A 20,542-nucleotide genomic window follows, 5' to 3' on the forward strand; every position below is an offset into this window, starting at 1 on the left:
ATATTTGCGCAGATCAGATCTGACTCCGTATGTACTACACTACCGATACTCGAGTCGTATGTAAGCAGACACATATACTACGGGCGTCGTAAGTGAAACCGTAAGACGCAGCTTCCGATCGCTGACGAATTGGCCTGGTATCGGCTCACTATTTGACTGACTCAATTACGAGTTGGGACAACTATTACTACTTTTGAATGCTTCGCGATCACACGACAACTGCCGCTAAACCTAAAGACTGGGCCTAGGCAGCGTAAACTTCGTTTCCGATCTAACCCAAACAGATTACTTACCGCTTGAAAGATGCCGTGTTTGGCCGAAGCAGCTAGAGAATGAAATGAGTTCCGGTCTCATGTAAAGAACGATTGGGTTCCTATACGCACAGACCAATCTATGATACGATTGTATCGTTGAACATTTTGCTCTTCGACCACTGGCAATTGTAATTAACTCGCTTGTAAGGCCCATATTCTGTACTCTGCACTGCGACATGTACTCCCAGGACTTCATGGCTTCGCTAGCTGAAGGTTGTAACCTATAGGGCATGCTCTGACTTACTGACATGTTGTCGAAACGCTCAGTGCTTTGAAGTTATCAAAAACCCAACTATGAGACATGGGTGCATTACACATAGACTACTACTGAACAAAGGTAAACTTGAAACGAACTCAGCCTCGGCTGCCGAGATCAGTTCTTTTGCTGGCGGTCGTAGCATTTGTGCGCGTGTAGCGCAAATGCTTAGCGTGAGGATTTCGTCATACGTAGTAGACTTAGTGTGATACAAGGTTCAAGCTGGCTCAACTGGAACCTGACGTGAGCTGGAACCTAGACGACGACGTCAGTTCCGGTACAGATTCATTTGTATTACTGACAATGTTACTGCCAAGCTTCCCCTATATCTATTAAGAAACTGTCAGGAATCGATCAACATTGAAATAAAGTTGGCCAAAAGCTTTGTGTTGTTACAGAGACCACTGGTATCTCGCTCGAACATCGTTTTTTCTACATACGTATACATAATTATAGCAATTTTCTGGAGGCTTATCAAATAACGTGAGACCCACATTTCGATCTTATAATGATAGCTCGGGTTTTTTTTAACAATTTTGTTCCATTTTAGTGTAAAAAGTCCGAAAATTTGTTTCGAGTTAGGGTTGTTTCAACGGACTCTAAGATTCTACTAATTATGGGTAAGGGATAACTTCTAAAGCTGTAAGTCTGAATCGACAAAAAAACAGGTGTGAATTATTGTAAATTGTTTGTTTGTTTTTTCATAAAATTGGCTCGATAGGTTTATCTATTGTTAGTTAAGGAACCCGATCGACGGTCAATTTTCTTCTATTTTACGATATAATACAATCGTATTCTGCTATCTGGTTGGTAGATTATGATACAGGTCAACCTTTGTTGAGACATCGGTGATTTCTGGGCGTAGCATTTACAACGACGCAATTTTGAACCGGTAAAAAAATTATGTATGAACAAACCTTCCGATCAGTCGAATATCGAAAAATGGTCAAAAATGAGTCATTTTCAAAGCATGATATTCGAGATTGAATCGAAAGACTGTTTCTGTTACCGTCATCTGCTCGAGACCGTGATTCTGGGCGCCGTAAGCAATACATTACCATCCCAACATGTTTTACTTTCTCTAATAAATAACGTACTGTTTAGTATTGTACCATAACAAACCTCAGCCGCGTAACAAACCTTAAATAGCCCTTCATTACTTAAATACATGTTTGGTAAAATGAAACAGTGTACATTAAGCCTTAAAAGTTAAACAACAACAGGACAAACCTCGCAACGCGTTTTACCTGCGCAAAACTTGAATTTCTAAAAATTTTAACAACCTCAGTTCGACTGTATACGAACGTCCGTATGATTTATAGTGATCAGGGTGCACCGGCCTCTCACCGTCCCAACAACGGTCTCCGTCGCTTGCCCCACCTGAACTATTTCGTTAATGTTTGAATTTTCCGCAGTACTCAATGACACACTACGTCACATTATCAACAACAGTCGTTATGTCGTTGCAGGCGTCCAGCCCTCAAAATCACATGTTGTGACAAAGACCGCATTATCCGCCTTCTCGAAGTATTAGGCTCAACATAGAGGAACGTATCTTCAGCTACCAGTCTTTGATTTGCGTATCTTCTCAGGACATCTTCAACTTGCGTAGTGACTAGCCGATATCTGCGAGTTTCTGCATCTTCTACAGGTCTACAGCTACCCTGTGTTTGAAGTCGCCTTTCTTCCCGTGTCTACTTGCGTGAGTTTGTCGATCCATTTTTGTGTGTATGGTTGTGTATAGTAGAAGTCGCGCCTTGACCCGTCGCCCGTTCCATCAGTTCGAGGTTGTCATCATGACTTCGCCAACAATGGTGAGCGTCATCTGCACTTTCGACTGTCGGACGAAAATGAAACAAACACCGACTCGATCGACTTCATTTGAGGAACTCGGGATTTTGGACTTCGCTGGTGGCGACCGTGTTACGCAAGCGCGAGTCAGCTCTTTGTCTATTAGTTTATTCATTGCTTAGTTAGTACATTCAGTCGTACGTAATTCAACCAGAGCATCCGAAAGCCATCCATCAGGCTTCGATCATTAAGCATGAACAAAATCTAACCAAACCGAAATAAACCTAGCCTCCTAACCGCGCCCCATTTAGTCCTAGCCTAAAACTGTACTAGCCGCAGACCCATTACGTGCAGCACAGCGCACAAACGTTCTACCTGCCTCTCTTACCTTAAAGAAACTCAATCCACGGCAGCGAAAGACGTAAACGACTGAGCGGCAACAACATCGCCAACAACGCTAACTACACAATTTTAGGTTGAGACGACCCTGGTAGTTGTAGCAACGGCTAGCGTAGTTGCATAGATCTGTGCGCTTAGGTCTTCAGCTCTGTAGTGTATAGTCAGCTTTTGCCCAGGAACCGATGATGGTGTTTCCGCTCGACGCTCAACGTAGAAGCATGCCTGCCCTTTCGGAGACATAGATCATATGTGTAAAACTAAGACCCCAAGGAGTAGCATCGATTTACCGTCTGTGCTTTTCGCTTTTAGCCACTAATGCTCGTATTTAGAACTATCTTGTAAGTATAGAACGTTCGCATCATCGGCATCTGCCAGTTGACTTCGGTGTTGCAGCTCTTTCATGAAGTTCTTGGCTGGCCGCTGGATCAACCAACCAAGTAAGGCGCTGGCCTGGAGGGGGCCGAACCTCGCGGCCCGAAGCGCAAAACGCACTTCGCCGTCATGCGTTAGAAGGCGGGACGTCCCGACGTTGCCGGGCCTTTGGCGTTGAAGCCGATATGTGCCGACGTGTGGAGAGAAGGCCAAAGCTAACCTCCTCACCACAACTTCGAATGAAGCGCTTACCGGTTACGGTGGAGCAGCGCTCTATTAGACTACTAAAGCGGGACTACAAAAGCATGCGTTTGTGCTGACGCAGACGTCAGTGTAAAAAACATGGTCGTGAAGTCTTGAGCGCGTGCAGTTCATTGAGCGTAAAGAACTTGTCAAGATCGAGATAGAGTACACGCGTGTGTAACGCAGCACAGAGAACTTTAAGTACAAGGGAAAGAACAAAAAAAGCCAAGAAGTTCTGACGGTGGTGACGCAGTAAAAGGGTAGAATCAAGCTAATTATAACGATAGTTCAGTAGTACCACATCGTGCGTAGGAGCGCTGGCAGCACCTTCTCTGTGGCTGATATGGATAACGCTCTAATGAGTTTACGTGCTTTAAACGGCAGTGACATGAAGACCGCGAAGCTCAGCTTCAGGAGGTAATTATTCCAATGATTGTCATTACATTGAGGTGTTTCCTGTTAAAAACGGTGACAAAACCCATCAAAGGAGTCAGCAGAGAAACAGAGAACTAAACGAAATTACACAATGGGTCAAACGCCCCTGCCTTCCACAGACATGCATTAAAGCTAGCTTCAGGCTTATAAGATAGATGTACCTCACATTTTTTTTTCGTTTCAAAGTAATGAAAAGCGTATACACATCCAATAACGAACATGCATGTTTAAAATAGCTAAACATGATCTGATAAAATTCAACCATTTCTTCTAATGAAAAAAAACCCTCAATCTGGTTATCTCCCCAGGTGTTCGAACATCGCCCCAGGCTACAAGGCCGCCGTCGAGCGTCGCAATGAACGGGAACGCAATCGCGTACGCCAAGTCAACAATGGTTTCGTTGTGCTCCGCCAGCGAATTCCATTCGCAAAGGCCAATAAAAAAATGTCCAAGGTTGAAACACTGCGTTGTGCAGTTGACTATATACGCCAGTTGCAGCAGCTCCTTACAATGGACGAATCGATATTTGGAAGCAGCGCCTGCCCGGCGAACCACAACTCGTCAGAAGTGAGCACTGTTGTTAATCCGGCCCCAGAAGCGTTATCGTCCCCATTGGCAGAATCCAATCCCGTAATTCCATCGAGCTCATCACCAAATATGATGCGCAATTCTTCTATAGCATCTATAACGAGCTTTCATGATGCTGATTTTGGAGTGCCAATCGATCTCCAACCCCCATGCTCGACGATGGCCTGTTACTCTCGAACAGACTCGCCTCTGAGCTCACACAGCGTCGAAACATCATGCGAAACGCCGACGACAATAAGTACAGCCAATAATTCCTATCAGCAATTTCCACCCGAACAGCAGCTTTGGTACGACTGCTATTAATTATGATTAACTTAACCAGATAACTGTAAATAGAAACCTATAAGTCACTGGTAGGTAGCCATCGAAATTAAGGTGAGCTGACAACTTTGCTCCATTTTTTCACCATGTCTGAATCGCTCCGCCATGTTCGGCACGCTTCTCCCAAATGTCCTGACCCTCCCCTTACCCCGTGCATCAGTAAATCTTCCCGATTAGCATCAGCGAATAGTGTTCAATTCGGAGCAGTGCTCACACTTCGGCTACATGATATCGATTAATGTATGTGCCTCAGTCGAAGCTGCCTGCTCCGGTTGACTACTCCCAATGGCGCATGTGCTATAGAAGGGCGCCGATTATCCATAAAATAGTTCAATCGCTCAAATTGCCTGAACCCTGTATGAAGTGTACCGTATTTACGCTTGAGAGCACAGTCGAATCACGGACTCTTCATTGATCGTGAACGTCTTTCGACCGTGGGTTCTGCGTCTTTCGGCGGCAAAGCGCACGTTTTCGAAACAACAAAGTAGTCAGTCGCTTTGATTTACCTCTAGCGACCTCACCTGCTAGAGGCTACACTCGGGTGGACTCGCGGCTCGAATAAGCAACAGGGCTATTCCTCGCGTCTTTGGCCCTTTCGTTCTTTCTTTTGCGCGCCTATCTGAATACTCGACGTTGGCCCTCGCCGAGCTTGACTTCGCTATTTATGAAGCCACAAAGTGTGGCTAACGCCGAAAACGCCCACGCAAAATAGGCCGTAATCATAATGCGCATACAATGGATGTGACGGAATATGAGAACGTGACAGTTGCCATAGGTCTTCAGATACGGTCTCCCTCAACACGGAAGTTGTCATCTCTTCAGATTTGTTTTCTATGACAGTACAGTGGAGGCACTAGGAATGCAGACTTTGCAATGAAATTATGGGGTTTTTGGGGGACTGGTGTGAGCACGAAAAGATAACCAGAGAACTCGAATCAACCAAACAGAAATCCCACAGTGCGTGTGACGCATCGATGGAAAGCAGTCTGGGACTGGGTCGATATTACAGTCAGCTCGATGGGTGCTCACCCACGGTGGAGCACGAACTGATCGTCCCAAAAGATCATTAGAGCGTGCAGATCCTTATGGAAGAGTGGCTTTGGTCCAGTGGTCATTAGCCGTTGTACATACTGCTTGTATATATAAATGTAGAAGTAGTCATGGCGGTATCAAAGGAGTGGAGTATCTCACCCTCTTAAAAGGAAGGCGAGAACGAAAAAAAAGAAGACGAAGTTATATATAAATTGACAGGGAGTGATAAACAATACTCGTACCGAATGTACATGTAAATAAAGTTTTTTTTAAAAAGTCTATTCAGTTGTTTTTACTTCTAGATATGAGTTATCTATCCCTCAGATGGCCGAGCTTAAATCAAAATTCGAAGTCTGGACAACTAGGACCCGCTGCGAACTTGGAGCCTGCTGGCTTGAATCCTGTGATAGAGCATACGCCCATACCAAGCATTAAGACTCCGTGTTTACTGTTAACGGTGATATCGACCCAGATTAATAGGAGTTCTTATTAGCCAATTTTGACATGCAGTCTTAGGCTGCTAGCCAAGTACGGGCAATGTGAGGCGAAGTGAAGTTGCACTTCACGACCCTCAGTATAGGCAAAGAAAATAGCAGAGCCGAATGTCTGCGCGCAAGTCAAAAAACAATCATCGAAGAAAACAATACGTTTTTAGTGATATTTATTTGTAGTCGAAGGCGTAAAACCTCGGCCCATGGCAATCACAGAAATAGGTTTCTAGTCCTTAGCCTCCAAATGCTGACCCTAGGCTTCTAGAGACTTTCGTGGTCTGGTCCTTGGCCTTAAATGCCTCAATGCTCCGGCTCTGAGAGGTTGTCGACGCTTCTTCGGACAGGTATAGACGCTTGCTGCGATGCGAGATTTAGCAACAATCAGTTATATCTATCGGAACCAAAACTAGCTTGACCCTTTCACAGGCTGGTAAAAATGAAGATCAAGGAACTATTTACTGACATTTATATTAAAATACAGTGTGGCCACGCAACAACCTTTCGTCAGGCAATATCACACGGATTTTAGAGCTAAAGAGTCGTCAAAGGTCACATTTCGTGGTTTCCCAACGTAATCTAAAACAAATGTGAGTTTGGGCTTGCTAAAAAACCTGGTAACATTCAGCAATGAGCTTGGTGCAATATTTGGGAATCTGCCAGCGATAATCCATTGGAATCGTCTCCTGCTATCAACTCAAGATTTAGACCAAACAGCATGCTCGGACTACACAAAACCAACCAGCTGAATTATATCAGTGCACTATTATGGAGACTGAACAATCGAGTAAATGTTGCGTCGCTTTTTTGATGCTTGTGCCTCCGTCTGTCTAAAAATTCAGGCCTTTATTCCGTTGTATCTATTATATACGTAAACAAACAACATGCTAGATGTACCACACAAAGACGAGCCGTCTGACACTTTTTGCTTCGAAAGCAATTTACTCTATCATAAAGCACAGTTTTCTACAATTTTTAAAAATTGGCTATCGCTGAAAATGGCTAGATTTCTGTTTTATTCATAGCAAGGTTCTTTCCAGTCGGAAGTAGAACTTTCCAAATCAACATAAGAACATGAGAGTAAATATAAACTTCTACGGTTTAGCACTGACCACGTGAATAGTTTCGGTCGTATACTATTATTGCAAATTCTTCTGAATTCGAGCCTTCATTCAATATCATTGAAGCCCTCTGCTTTCGGCATCTGACCATTTCGCCCATGAAATACGAACATAGGCGTCGCTTATAGTTGTTACGTAGCGCCCACAGCAGATGCGTAGTTATTGATCTCACGGATAACGCGTTTGTTCCGATCTACCTTTTGTCTGTTACTGTCTCTCTAGCGCTAACCACCAATAGGGTGGCCTCACCTCAATTTTACGGTTCACCTAAACTATAATATTAGGAAGCTAGGTTAAGAGGTCGCACGTCAAACAGATGACGTTAAAGATCTGTGCCCGCTTACCCCCAGAAAGATGACAACCGTGAGATTCTCCGGCCATTCACGCCAGTGACAATCTCTTTGACTCTGATACTGAATACTCACACAATTTGTGGCAGTGGAAAACAATGATCGGCCAGCAGACTCCTTTTTTTGTCTGTTGCACTCCACATATGGATGTGGTCGTATTATTGGTCGTGTAGGAAATTATCTATCTTTTTCAGACGTCTGATAAACGAATGTGTTCGCATGGTTGGGTACGGGCTCAAACCTATTCTGCTATGTGCCCTTGAGTTCAATGGGCGAACACGCTACCTCCCCGTCGGATAGGTGAGATATTCCTAAACGACCTATTGAAGACAGCGTGATGATGATATGATAGTAAAATCATGCAATCCTTTTTTGTTTCTCTGGTGAGCCACCGCTACCTGAAATATTCACAGCTGACAAACTAGTTCCTTTGAGTGCATTGCTTGTCATTGGGAAACACCAATTACAGCTGTGTCATTGGAAGTCACTTAGCATGATTTAGTAACGTATTCACCGATCACATAATGGTTTATAATTGTGTATACACTGCGTGTCATTGCCTGAAAGAAAACATTTTTCTTGTCACTGGACCACCAGCGGAAAGATTCGTCTGCGCTATGGCTTCTCGAGACTTCATTCTATTCGTGCTTGATCTTCTGCAAAATTATCCCTGAGCTACTATTTTCATGTCTTCATTCATTGTCCATATGAGAAAACGACCCATTCTTGGAACGTATTCTCAGCGTAACGCATGGCACTCTGCTACCGATTACAGTGCTGATATTATCTCTTCTATTGAGTTAAATGGACCCCACTGCGGAGTCAAAAGCCTTTCTGAAGTACAAACAGCAGGACCATAACCAACTATGTTGATCGTTGCGATTCACCCTTTTCGGTGCACCCAGGGCGCACCACGCAATAGTTCAAACAGAAGCTAGCAAAACACCGTGGTACGCATATATTCTAATGCCAATAACAGTACCATGTTTCTAATTGCTGTGCCTGGGATTGTGTGTCATCGCATTCTCATTGAAGTTCCCCCATAGTCACTACGATAGCCTCTGTCGGCCAGCTCAATGATAGAAGGTAGTGCACCGTAAACCCCGTATTCATCAGCGTCCAATCTCTCCTAACGATATGGTGACGTTACACTCGTTCTTGATGATGTCGCCGATCGTCGACTTCCTTCATTCGACCCCATGGCCAACAATGCTACCTGCCGCTCCTGTTCATTATTTGCCGTTGATCAAGCGGCGGGTGCACGGACGTTCGAGCCTTTTCGTCTTCGGTGTTTTGTCCATTAATCAAAAAAAAATTCTCTATCATCATGAACTCGGAATCAAAGTAATACAGGGCTACTGTGGCCGGTGCCGTCATCAGTGTTCATTGAAAGGTCGCCCCTCGTTCAGAAGCATCGGACAAGAAGGGCTAAGCGGCTACGGAAGGCTCGCGATTGAACGGACCTGACATATCAGTAAAGCAATATGGAATGGCAAAAACATATCGGCACCTTCACTTAACATAAATAAAACAAGGTAAACTTTTAAGATCCCTAGGTTGATTAGAGAAGAAACTATTTTGAGCTCGCAAAATAGGATTATATGGCAGGTTAATATGTGGGTGGTCTAGAATGCGTTGTATACACAAAGCAAATAGTAATAATGATATCTATTGCTTAGATTGTGTAATGATACGAAGCTTTCGATCGTCGTCAGGAATTACCGAAATTACCGAAACCTGTTGTTGCCTGAAAAAATCATCCAAGTCTACTTTTTTATACAAGTAAGCATTGTATGGCTTTTTTTTTGTAACAGAAACTTACTCTTCAGAAATTCCTTTTTATGCCCTTTACGTTCAACCCTTGGCATCATCACAAACCTGTTCCTACTTATTTAATAAGTAAATAAAAAAATTCATTTCATGAATTTTTAGCTCATAAAAAGTTATCACCATTAGCTTACGTTTTTGTGCCGATTGTACCATTTCGCAGGAAATAATTACTGGGTTTTTCTTTACTCCTTATATAGAGGCCAATGCGAGTAGGTCAAGGTGGCCTAAAATGAAAGAATAAAATGAATATATATATATATATATCACAGATCATAACTTAGTTAGTGTCAGGCATGCAAATACTATTAAAACATTTAAAAATGGTTAAGTTAACTAGTAATAGCAGGTCTAGTGTTGAAACAGTAGCCTTGACATGTACGCTAATATTTGCGCTGTTTTATATCTTAAAGATAATCTCTGATACTTAATTTCTTAAGTTACTTTTCCCGTCGTACGTTAATATATACAAAAAAAAACATATTGTCTTATGCTCCATTAGTACTTTCCTGTTTCTGAGCATCACCATTATCTGCACACGCTGGCTTGGATCCTGAACCAATTTCTCCGAGAGAAGCGTTGCTAACCAATACAGATTACTTCGTTCATCCATTGATCTTCTTCATGTCTTTTGCTGGTTCTTCCGATATTGCTAGGGGTTGCCCCATTTTTATATCGTCCTGCTGCTCAAATTCTTATTGAGCTTATGTTAAACACTTGTAAACGCTGCCATTCTGTTGATCGTCTATCGAGAATATTTCGCTGCTAAAAAATCAACAAAAAACACCAGAGAAGGCGAATAAAGACAAGGCTACAAAACTGCTGAACTTTAACTTAAATCTAAAGTATCAATACTGACAAGGTCGACATCGATATATTTACAGCTGCATAAGTCTAGTGTCATCGTTTTTGATTAACTATCTGATCTCGTTTGATCCCGATTGAACGAGCCGTTACGATCAGAAGTTTTTTTCTGGTTCGGAAGCATGTCGCCTGTATCGCGACTTTTTTGCTCCGTGTACAGCGCCCATCAGACGTACACGTAACCTAAGAATGCATTCGGAGCACTGCAAAAACGCCGGATCGTGGGGTGTCGAGCTTTCATGAGCGCCACACATGAGCGTGTCAGGTAAGTGAAGGGGCTGGCTTAAACACTTCGTTATTGGCTCGTATATGATGAAGAACGTTAGGACGTTGCTGCCGCTACTGAAGTCGACAAGCAAGATATTTATTAACGCCATATCGAGGAGGAGGTTTACACGTCTTTGACCATTTTTTGAGTGTATAGATTTACGCGATGCCATACTTGTCTTTGAATATCTCGCCATTCTTTCTGCTTGCCTTACGTTAGCGTTCGTGACGAGCTGAGTAGAAGCACCCAGCGAGCTTTATTGATGCTTAATTAATATTAATAATGGCAGTAATGAAATTTGCGAAATACACGTCACTTTATGGAGGCAAACAATGAAGAAGAACAAAACTTTTGATGGTATTGAAAATGAATGACTTCTTTGATAATTGATGAAATGCAGAAACTAAGTTTTAAAAAATGCAATAAATAACAATTTTATTTATATAAAATTACCCTTTCGCCGAGAGCGTATGTGTAAGCCTCTACAGTAAATCGTCCAACTAAATAAAAAAGGTCTACTTTTTACATCGCCTCTTTAAAAATAGATGACGTTATTGTACATATACAGACAGAAGAGAGGGTTTATGTCTGTTGTGAAATTATAATCTCGAGCTATCCGATAAATATTACAATGAACTCCATCATATTCGATAATTTCGTCACTCACGCTGTTTCCAGTGAAGCTGTAAACGTCACAGGAAAGCACAAGCATACTGTTTCATTTCGAGATTATTGTACTTAGGACGAAGAGTTGAAAAACTGCAAGTTATCAATCTAAGTTCAAAAATAGTGTTATTCATCAAAAAAAGTGTGTTTATGAGAACGGTCTACAGACTTGGTAAAATGCCTTGCTGGTCATGGTCTTCAGTACGTAAAGAATTATCGCATTGGTACGCGTGCGTCAGAAGCACTTGAGAAGCCGCTGTGAAATTTGCCAACCAATCCAGAAGCTATAAACTACTAATCTAGGGATGCAACAAGCTGAAGGAACGACAGTTTCTTCATTAAAACCGCTGCTCTTCTTTTGTATACGAAGCGTATCGACAAGGAATCTGTCTCCCTTCACAGTTTCACGCGCTTACGAATTTCGTGCTGAATACGTAATAGCAGGACGTGTAAATCGATTTCCTTCCATATTCGTCACTTCGACATAAGTGTCATCATCAACATTATCATACGCTCTACGTAGTCGCCAAGCGCGAAGTCGCGCACACCCCGAAATATCTCTTTTGTCTTTGTTGCGCATACTGTTCAAAGGGCTATCTCGTATGCTGCGTCCGTCCGATTATACATCATACACACATTACAGATTCCACCCAGTATGGCCGTTGCAGTCAGTACTGTATTCATGAGAAATCATAAAAGCTCCCTGGCAACTACCCCCGTCGGGGCACAAACCGAAGTCTCTCCTTCCTCGACATCTTCTTTATGGCCGAATTCCGTCAGATCTCGCTAGACTGCTAGGTGTTAAAGCACTAATTTGTAGACGCAAAGCGATACGCTACACGAGAAACATTTTGTAGCACCAGTCGTTATTATTACTGGCCTGTTAATAAACGTGGCCTATGTTTCGGATAACCTGCCACTTCTCTTGGTTGGATTGGTGCCTACATATTGCAGTATAAAAGTAAAAAGAAGCACACCACTTAATATGACGGCTCATGCATGAGACGTTTTTTTAGGCGATCATGAAACAAAAGTTAGATTCTATCATTGAAGAGATGACGTCTCAATTTAGCTGTTCCGAACTGTCTGGTCGGCAGGAGCGGAACGCTTAGCTTCGTGTTAGCGATTTCTAGATTTCGTCTCGGAAACGGTCTTGAGGTACCGCAGGCGAAACTCACGCGAGCTCCGAACACAACAATGATAACAGAAAAATGGGGCGAGCGATATAATTGGAAATGGGTTGGCACGCACGGACACACGTAGATTAGGTACTCGGTCTGTGACCTGTTCAGCTAAAAGGACAAAAGGAGCTATATCGTTTTTCTAGCACAACAAACAATGGAGAATTTTCTTGGTTTGATTATGATCAGAAAGTATGGCCAAACTAACGAATACTCGTATGGTTATTAACTATGTATTGTGCTCGCTGATATCCGAAAGCTTCGACGTCTGAAGGCGTCAGAAGAAGCTAGGAACGAGCATGACACAAGGTGATTCTCGTAATGATATGTCTGTTACATTCGAACGAAATGAATATGGGTGTATATCACAGGGACGTATTATTTCAATGTGGAAGTGTCGCCAACACTTTTTTTGTCGAATTTAAGCGAATTTGTAAATGTGCGATACGGTGAGTTAATTAAGAATGTTGATTGTCAGTAATACTTTTTGTTTTGAAACAACTCTCCTGTCTATTTTGTGATTTTTAAAATATTAAGGTAACCTTGACCTATTTTGAGAGTCGCCACAAAGAAAAGTATATATGGGATATTCAAGCAGCGTTTTAAATATCAAAAATTTACCATACGTCAGCTCCTTTCGTAAGAAGATCCTAAATATATACGATATACGATGATAGCTAATTTAATGCAGCGAGTTTGGAGAAGCCTGTGTTCCGTATACAAACTGAATGACTGTTTCAGGTTTTACGTTTGATACTGCATTTTGTAAACACTGCGATAAACGGTTGGCGCATCTGACCAGGAAAGGGAGTAAACACGTTATCACAGCGCCACCACGCGGACACCGTTTACGTGCTGTATGGACATAGCTCTACTCAGATCATCGAAAGCCAATTACAGCCGATAACATGTGGCAAATAGAATAAAAGAGTAAGTTATTTTTTTTTATTACATTCGTAATACCAGCTTGATGGTAAAATGCGTACACTCTCCGAGCTTTTTCCATCAGACATAAACCTAAGCTATGTTCTAGGTTCTGTAAAATACTATTATTCAAATAGCGATTTCGAAAATAAAAAAGACTTTGTTGCAGCTAGTCGAGTTTCTCCGCGATGGCGACAAAATCTCCCTAACAACATAGCGCCACAATGAGTTTATACTCAAAGACCGCATCCGTCCCAGGCCAAAATCACGAGACAATCTGCAATCCTCTCCGCGTAACCCTACGTCGATTCACGCAAGAACCAAAGTACACAATAAAATTTGTGTATCACGTAGTCTCCTTCAAAAGCACGATAGCAAACGTTTATTGAAGGCAATTACAGTCCCTAATTGCCAACAAAAGAGACAATGACATGTTGAACGTGTAACCGTGACCTTACAACCAGGCCAAGCCATCCACTTTACCGATGCACATTCATATACTATTCCAACATGCCTTTAAAGATCTTCGCTTGATGCATGAACTTGACAGAGTGTATCCTTCACAAGCGTCGGGAGCAATTATCAGCGCTAAACACTTACAATTGCTTTCTCGTTTCAATTGCTCGGTCCGATGGAGAGTTCTCAAGTACGTCGATAGATCGTCAGTCCATTTTGCCTGTCTTTGATATCTATGCCATTTGTTTGTCTATGGCAAAAATTATTTCTGAAGTGGGCCACTAATCTGACCGTTAGTCCTTAGTATGGGCCGCTTTTAGTCGTTTGGGCGACGGCGCCAAAATACCTCCCAAGAAGCGCGCACTTCACCAACAGCGTAGATTTAGCTGTGGTCTTTATTGAACATAATTCACATTGGCTATGTTAAGCTATTAGGAGCATGGCGTCCAGAATCTATCCATGAGCACATGTTTTTGGTGAGCCTGTGTGTGTACGCGCCCTTTACAAATGGGCCGATTAGGCAAGTGAATATATCACCCATGTCGAGACCGAATCCTCGATGGGTAATTAGGCGATATAGACAACACGACGCAGACAAAGATAGTTTGAAAGGAGAGAATCACATAGCAGAGACACGAAAAACAAAAAGAGAAATCGCGGCTGAGACGTCGGCGATGCAAAAAGCGATAGATAGAAATAAAGATAAACGGATCTGTTTGTTTACATACGAACCCACACACACACACACACACACACACACATACACACGCTGTGAAATATAACTCACGTTCACCCTGGCCGAGTCGTTGACTATTTGTAAGCCTTTTGAAGCATCAGTGAATCTACTGCTGCAACCACACATATCACTAAAATAAGTAGCACAATTTTCATAACTCCACGCACGGAAGCCTAAACAACTTACGAGCGTCCCAACTAAATATATGACTGGATATAAGTTTTAAACATATTTTTCTATGTAGCCGGCAGAAGTTGTATCTCGAAGTGACTTACGCTCTCGAAGAATGCCCGACAAACCCAAAACGTTATGCAACCGTTACGTATCAGAAGTTCAGGGCTGGGTTAAGCCCATGCGGGCAACTGCAGTAAAACGACTGAACGAACTATCTTTGGGTCGATAGAATAACGGTGGCCGGCGCCCATACAGACTCAACCATACGGAGCTGTGCTAAGTTTGACATATTAGATTTGTATGTTCTCATTTACTTGCGCAACAATCGCACTCATAGATACAGTTTATTTTTTTTTTTTTTTAATAGCATAACGCATGTCTTTTCATCTGATGCGTTCCGATGGTCCACATAGATGCGTGCCGCTGTATGCCGCCGAATACAGGAAGGTTAAAGACAATGATTTAACAATGTTTGGTGTTCAACAAACGCGTTGTTTTCTTTTGAGAACAACACTGCAGCGCAGGAGAAAAACACGAACGGCCAGGTGCGTCGCCCTTGCATAGGCCGTATTTGGGGAATGGTCCGTGATATTAGACTCTTTCTGGGCACATTGAAATTGAAAGTACTAGATTAGCTGTACTTAGAACTGGTCTAAGTTTCCATGCTAGCTTTGTTTAACGAACGAACCTAAAGCTTCATCTTAATCTAAATATTATAATGTTTTTTTCTTTTAAATAATATAAGTCGCTTAACAGTTTCCTAATGATAATAATAATGAAAGCCCTTTTCAATATTCAACCACTGCTCCAATCATTGGGTTAAACGATGTAGCATGGCACAATTTTCGTTGACATATCGGTTGTGTTTCTACTATAAAACAAAATTTTATCGTAAACACACATAGATATCACCCATATCATTATCACTATGTTCTTTTATTACCGAAATTATATTTAACCAATTGATTAACCAAGACGAAAAACAAGAAAACGTTTACCGTAACACAGCCAAAAATATTGCACAATATAATTATTAAGCAGCACATTCGTAATATGTGCTACACAAAGTACCGTTAACAGTAGGAAAAAGTGACTGGACAGTTTAAAAGTTACCTTTCTACAATGAAGACATTCAGGCTGTTGTGTAACTTACCTCAGACTGTAAGGACGGCTTTGGTCTACTCTGTATATCTATCCACGATGTATCCGTAATCCGCACCAAGACACAAAATTTACCTAGACATGTATCGCTTTTAATTTCGCATTTCTGGGTTGGCCATCGCATTAGTCACGGATCTACAACAGTTTAGATCGCCACGACCAACGAGACACGAGCGTGGTAAACGTTGCTGCGTTCAGAGAATTCATCGTTCCCATACAGGAATGAAAGGAACTAACGAAGGATTCGTCCATTCAGTGATTCCTTATTAATTTCAATCGATCAAGGATAACGATTTCCTTTGCGTGTGGCACCTAAAATCTGTCACGTCATAATGACAATAACAGTAACTACAAATACATTTAGAATGCCCAGGATAGAGCCAATAAACGATCTATTTTTTTCATAGAGATAATTTTTGTTCACACTTGTCGACAACAAGTCGACGTCCGTTTGGACAGCATTGTGTGTGTTGGTTCAGTCGATCACGGCGGGCCTCCGAAGCCTCAGACCAAAGTGGTCGTTTTGTTATTAACCCGTTAGTTGCAGCTATCAAATGAGGACAAAAATCGGTTCAGGCCGATATCAGACCGGTACTTAGAACAAAAAAAGGGACGTTTACAGGTCGGCCACTAAGCGCTTACATACGCTATGCAATGGCTCGCACCTGGCACCTTTGTTACCTCCATCAAATTCTTCGATTTGGGAATCTCTCGAAATTGCTGAGTTTTGAAATGGTAGTGACTCGGAATGGTGATCAGTTGTGGATTGAAAGCTTTTACTTGGAATGGCTAGTAATTGCCTGATGATATAGAGATCGATCGGACATTCTGTGACTCTCGATTGCTTGCTGATGGTATCGGAAGGATGGTGGTTAGTCATTGAGTATCAAAATTGGCAGCAATAGGCCATTGCCAGACAACCCCGATGTGATAATCGTTTTCTGCTTTTAACAGTGTCTTACGCATCCCCATTTACAACTCTTATTGGCAATGTCCGTACAGCTCTTTCCGATAGCTCAGAAGAGATGAGTCTGTTAAGTAGCTAGTCGTATGGCTGATGATGAAGCTGGACCCATTGCTCCGTCAGATTCTGCTCGATAACGTCAAACAGGCGCTAATAGCCAGTGAGCAAATAATTTCACGCATCGAGGTGATCAAGATCGTATCATCTCCAAACACAACATCAAGCATGTCAACAAAACGAAGAAATAGCAATTATGATTGAGTCGGTCGGCTCGTTGAGCACGTATTGTACAGCGCGATCAGACGTTCTACTCAATTCCCTAAAGGTACTCCTCTACAGAACTTTTTCTAAACAGAGATCGACTGCGTAATGTAACGTTTACCAGGCCGAGACGTTAAAGTCTATATCGTCACTAACAACCGAAGAACGAAGACACGACTTCAGCAACCTAGGAAACTCCGGTGGCGTATACCCACCCTTACACCGTCTACACTGTTTAGCAGAAAGATGGTAATCAGCACGTCGTCGGGGGGTAACCTTTTGAACGAACTAAACGAACAAAATAGAGGTTTTGCCGCATTACTGCAGAGATCCACGACGGTAGAATGATTGTACTTGCCGCAAACAACAGATACTATCAGCACCCATTGGTCGCCCGACACGTTCCTGTCTTGCCGCTAGTGCGTGCTAACAAATTACCTCCCGTTACCGTAGTCAACGCCCGCTAACCAGAGGATGTTAGAAGATGTGAGACATCAATAAAACAATTCCACTTGCCCAAAAGGGACAGTAAAATCGGCGCTTGCGTTTTTGGCGTCGCGTATTAGTACTTCAACAACCTCTGTTCTTAAGCTGCGGAAAGTATATTTCCAATCGGAGCGTCCTATCTCGATTCAACGAAACGTCTAAACCTACAAATCGATTGCGATGGAATACGTCGAAAGCTTAATAACAACTATCGCACAAGAAGCGCTAAATGTACACATGATGCTATTTTCGGTTGGTCTTCTAGGCTATTTTTTTCGGCCGTTTTTCTCGACTGAAAAAGAGACGTAGAGCGCAGTAAGCTACTGCTTCTACAGCCCCCCCCCCCCCCCCATATATATATATATATACATATATATATACATTGGAGTGATAAAAAGTATTGACCTTTTTCAGCTAAAACTGGGGCTATTTTTGTATTTCAAAGCAGTGTTACTGAAAAAATGAGCGCCATTTTCACATCTGCTCTTCTGCCGTTTTTTGATAACAACATGATGATGACTTTTAGTACAAAACTTTTCTAACCTCTAAAAAAAAGCTTCCCTTTGTCTCTTCATACCAAATCAAAGTTAACACCACCAGTAAAGAAGTCATCCAGAAACTGAAAGAGATGATAATGAATCTGATGTTACATTGTCCAGAGGCTACATGGCGGATGCATTAAAATTTCATGCTCTTTCCAGGAGACTAAACCTGTATATAATCGGACGTTTCGACGATGGAAAAAGGACGTCTTTTTTGTCCTCTGTTCCGGTCAGTTGTTGTCAAAGGCCTTCTGTAAGTTCCTTAGTTGTTGACAGTAGAGATTCAAATCTATCATTTTGTCAGCCGCTATCAATATTCCTTTCCCAACCCACCAAACACGTAGTCTGGGTCCTAAAACAGTTTATGGCACGTATTCCTTTATTCACACCCTGTTGCTGTGATTTAATTCCATTTTTGCCCAATTGCTTCAGAAGTATTTCAATACCGTCGCGCTTCCGTGAAGTTTCGCACATGTAAATACGATCGAATGGATCATTTTGCGTCAATTTGTATGGCAATGAGTCTTCTTTTGAGTCACTTTCCTTAAATGCTTTAAACTGTTTTATCGCAGATCTTGAGTCCTTTGAACAATTAATGGCGTGGTGATCTTGCTGAACTCTAGCGATAATTTCGTCAATTTTTTGTTTTGATTGGTCGGTAATTACGAAAGTAAGTATCTGTCATATAGAAATATCAAAACCAAAGTAGGCCGTTCCGCCCGATAACGTACCTTGGTCGTAGACAGGACACACTTTAAATGAATCTGGGCAAATGTGTGCCTCTGGGCAAATGTGTGCCTTTATTATAGTAAAATTCTAAAAGAAGCGAATCTGAAAGAAAAACATTAGTTTTCAAGATGTTTCTCTGACGCAAAAAGTCACTTCAACGATGTCATCAATATGGTCCCATATTCATCATTGTCTGTTACCAACCATGCGCCGTAACCTTAACTTTGTCGAGCTAGAAAAACGGTCAATACGTTCCTACCCAATATATATGTATGCTATAATTTCTATTCTATATATTATCCCCAGAGCCCCGTGTCGAACACAGCACTGAATCATAAATACAAAATTCGTTGTAAAAATAATTAACTTGAAAAAAACTATTTTTTCAAGTTAATTACTACAGCTAAATGTTAGCTTTGAGAGGTTTTCTATGCTCATGCCGAGTCCTAGACACAAAAAGGTACAGGACGATTGCAATAGGAAACATTGTCTTTCTTTCCGATAAACACACGCAGTACTTAGGTACTGCAGCACTTGTTGTGGTCGATACTTGTCGTAGCCTAGCTCGATTCACAGTCGATTTGACAAGGTTTCAATTTATGATATATCGGTCGGCACAGTTTTTCGGTCAGACTAAATGTCTAAGTCGGCAATTGGCGTGACCGGCAGTTGTGCGTCCTCTATATTATTGATATCCGCACACCCACATCCTTCTACATTTACAAATGTCACCCTTATCACCGGTTTAGCTACGTTGGTCCTATTGAACGAAACAATTAGCATCGTTAAGTTAAGCAGCGATTGCGGCACGACGCTACGACTTTCTACCGCTACGGCCAGAAATCCTCCTCTCGACCCCGTACAATCCGAACGTTTTTTCCCTTCGAACTCGCCAATACTTTACTTTAATGTCGTCTGAACAAATACTTCTTTCACTCGTAAACATACGTACATAATACCCGTATTATTTGCCGTGGTAACCCGGTGGCGAATGTCGCTCGGACATCCGATCCTTAGAATAAAGCTTGCTGAGCAAACACAAAGGGACGAAATAAAAAGGAAAGAGATACTGGGGGAGTCGTCGATCGATGGGATCCGAGCCGCTGACGCACCGGCCAAATTTCAATTAATCTTCTTATTAAATATTTGCAGATAATAGATTAAATTAAACAGTGAACTCCTTCTCCAATGGCTGCTGTTGTTACAGCACCGAATACCGTGTTCCGCGCGAACTCGTACGGCTGTCTGACAGATACCGCGCAAGCGGTTCCTTGGGTCGCCGCTTTATATCACAACAACAACAACAACAGCAGCAGCAGCAGCAATAACGTCATGGCTGGGTCGATTTCGTCCCGTTGGGACGTTCTTTTTCGGTAGGGGCGGACCCATGGGCGCTGGTCGCTCAGTCAATGGACGCTTTCTTTCCTCTTTATCAGCGTTCAGAAGCAGCGGCAGGAGCGGTGTTCCCTGTTGTTATTGTTGTTGATAGCGTCAGTGGTGTTGTTGTTTACGAAGTTACAGACGTGAGTAAAACTTGCCTGTCTTCCTACCTTTTAGCTCAATTGGCGCCGTTAACGGTGACCGTCGCTTGTT

The 20,542-nt window shown here is 42.3% G+C and overlaps 1 protein-coding gene across 1 annotated transcript; it reads left to right on the top strand.

The window, feature by feature from the left end:
• The first annotated feature begins 2,045 nt into the window (after positions 1 to 2,045).
• Positions 2,046 to 5,996, top strand: LOC111243712 (uncharacterized). The gene is made up of 2 exons (XM_022789689.2): positions 2,046 to 3,792; positions 4,119 to 5,996. Exons 1-2 carry the CDS (start codon positions 3,719 to 3,721, stop codon positions 4,699 to 4,701), a joined length of 657 nt encoding a protein of 218 aa, XP_022645424.1. The 5' UTR covers positions 2,046 to 3,718; the 3' UTR covers positions 4,702 to 5,996.
• The last annotated feature ends 14,546 nt before the right edge of the window (positions 5,997 to 20,542 follow it).

This window comes from Varroa destructor, unplaced genomic scaffold (assembly GCF_002443255.2).
Source record: "Varroa destructor unplaced genomic scaffold, Vdes_3.0 BEIS01000002.1, whole genome shotgun sequence".
Classification (NCBI taxonomy): domain Eukaryota; kingdom Metazoa; phylum Arthropoda; class Arachnida; order Mesostigmata; family Varroidae; genus Varroa; species Varroa destructor.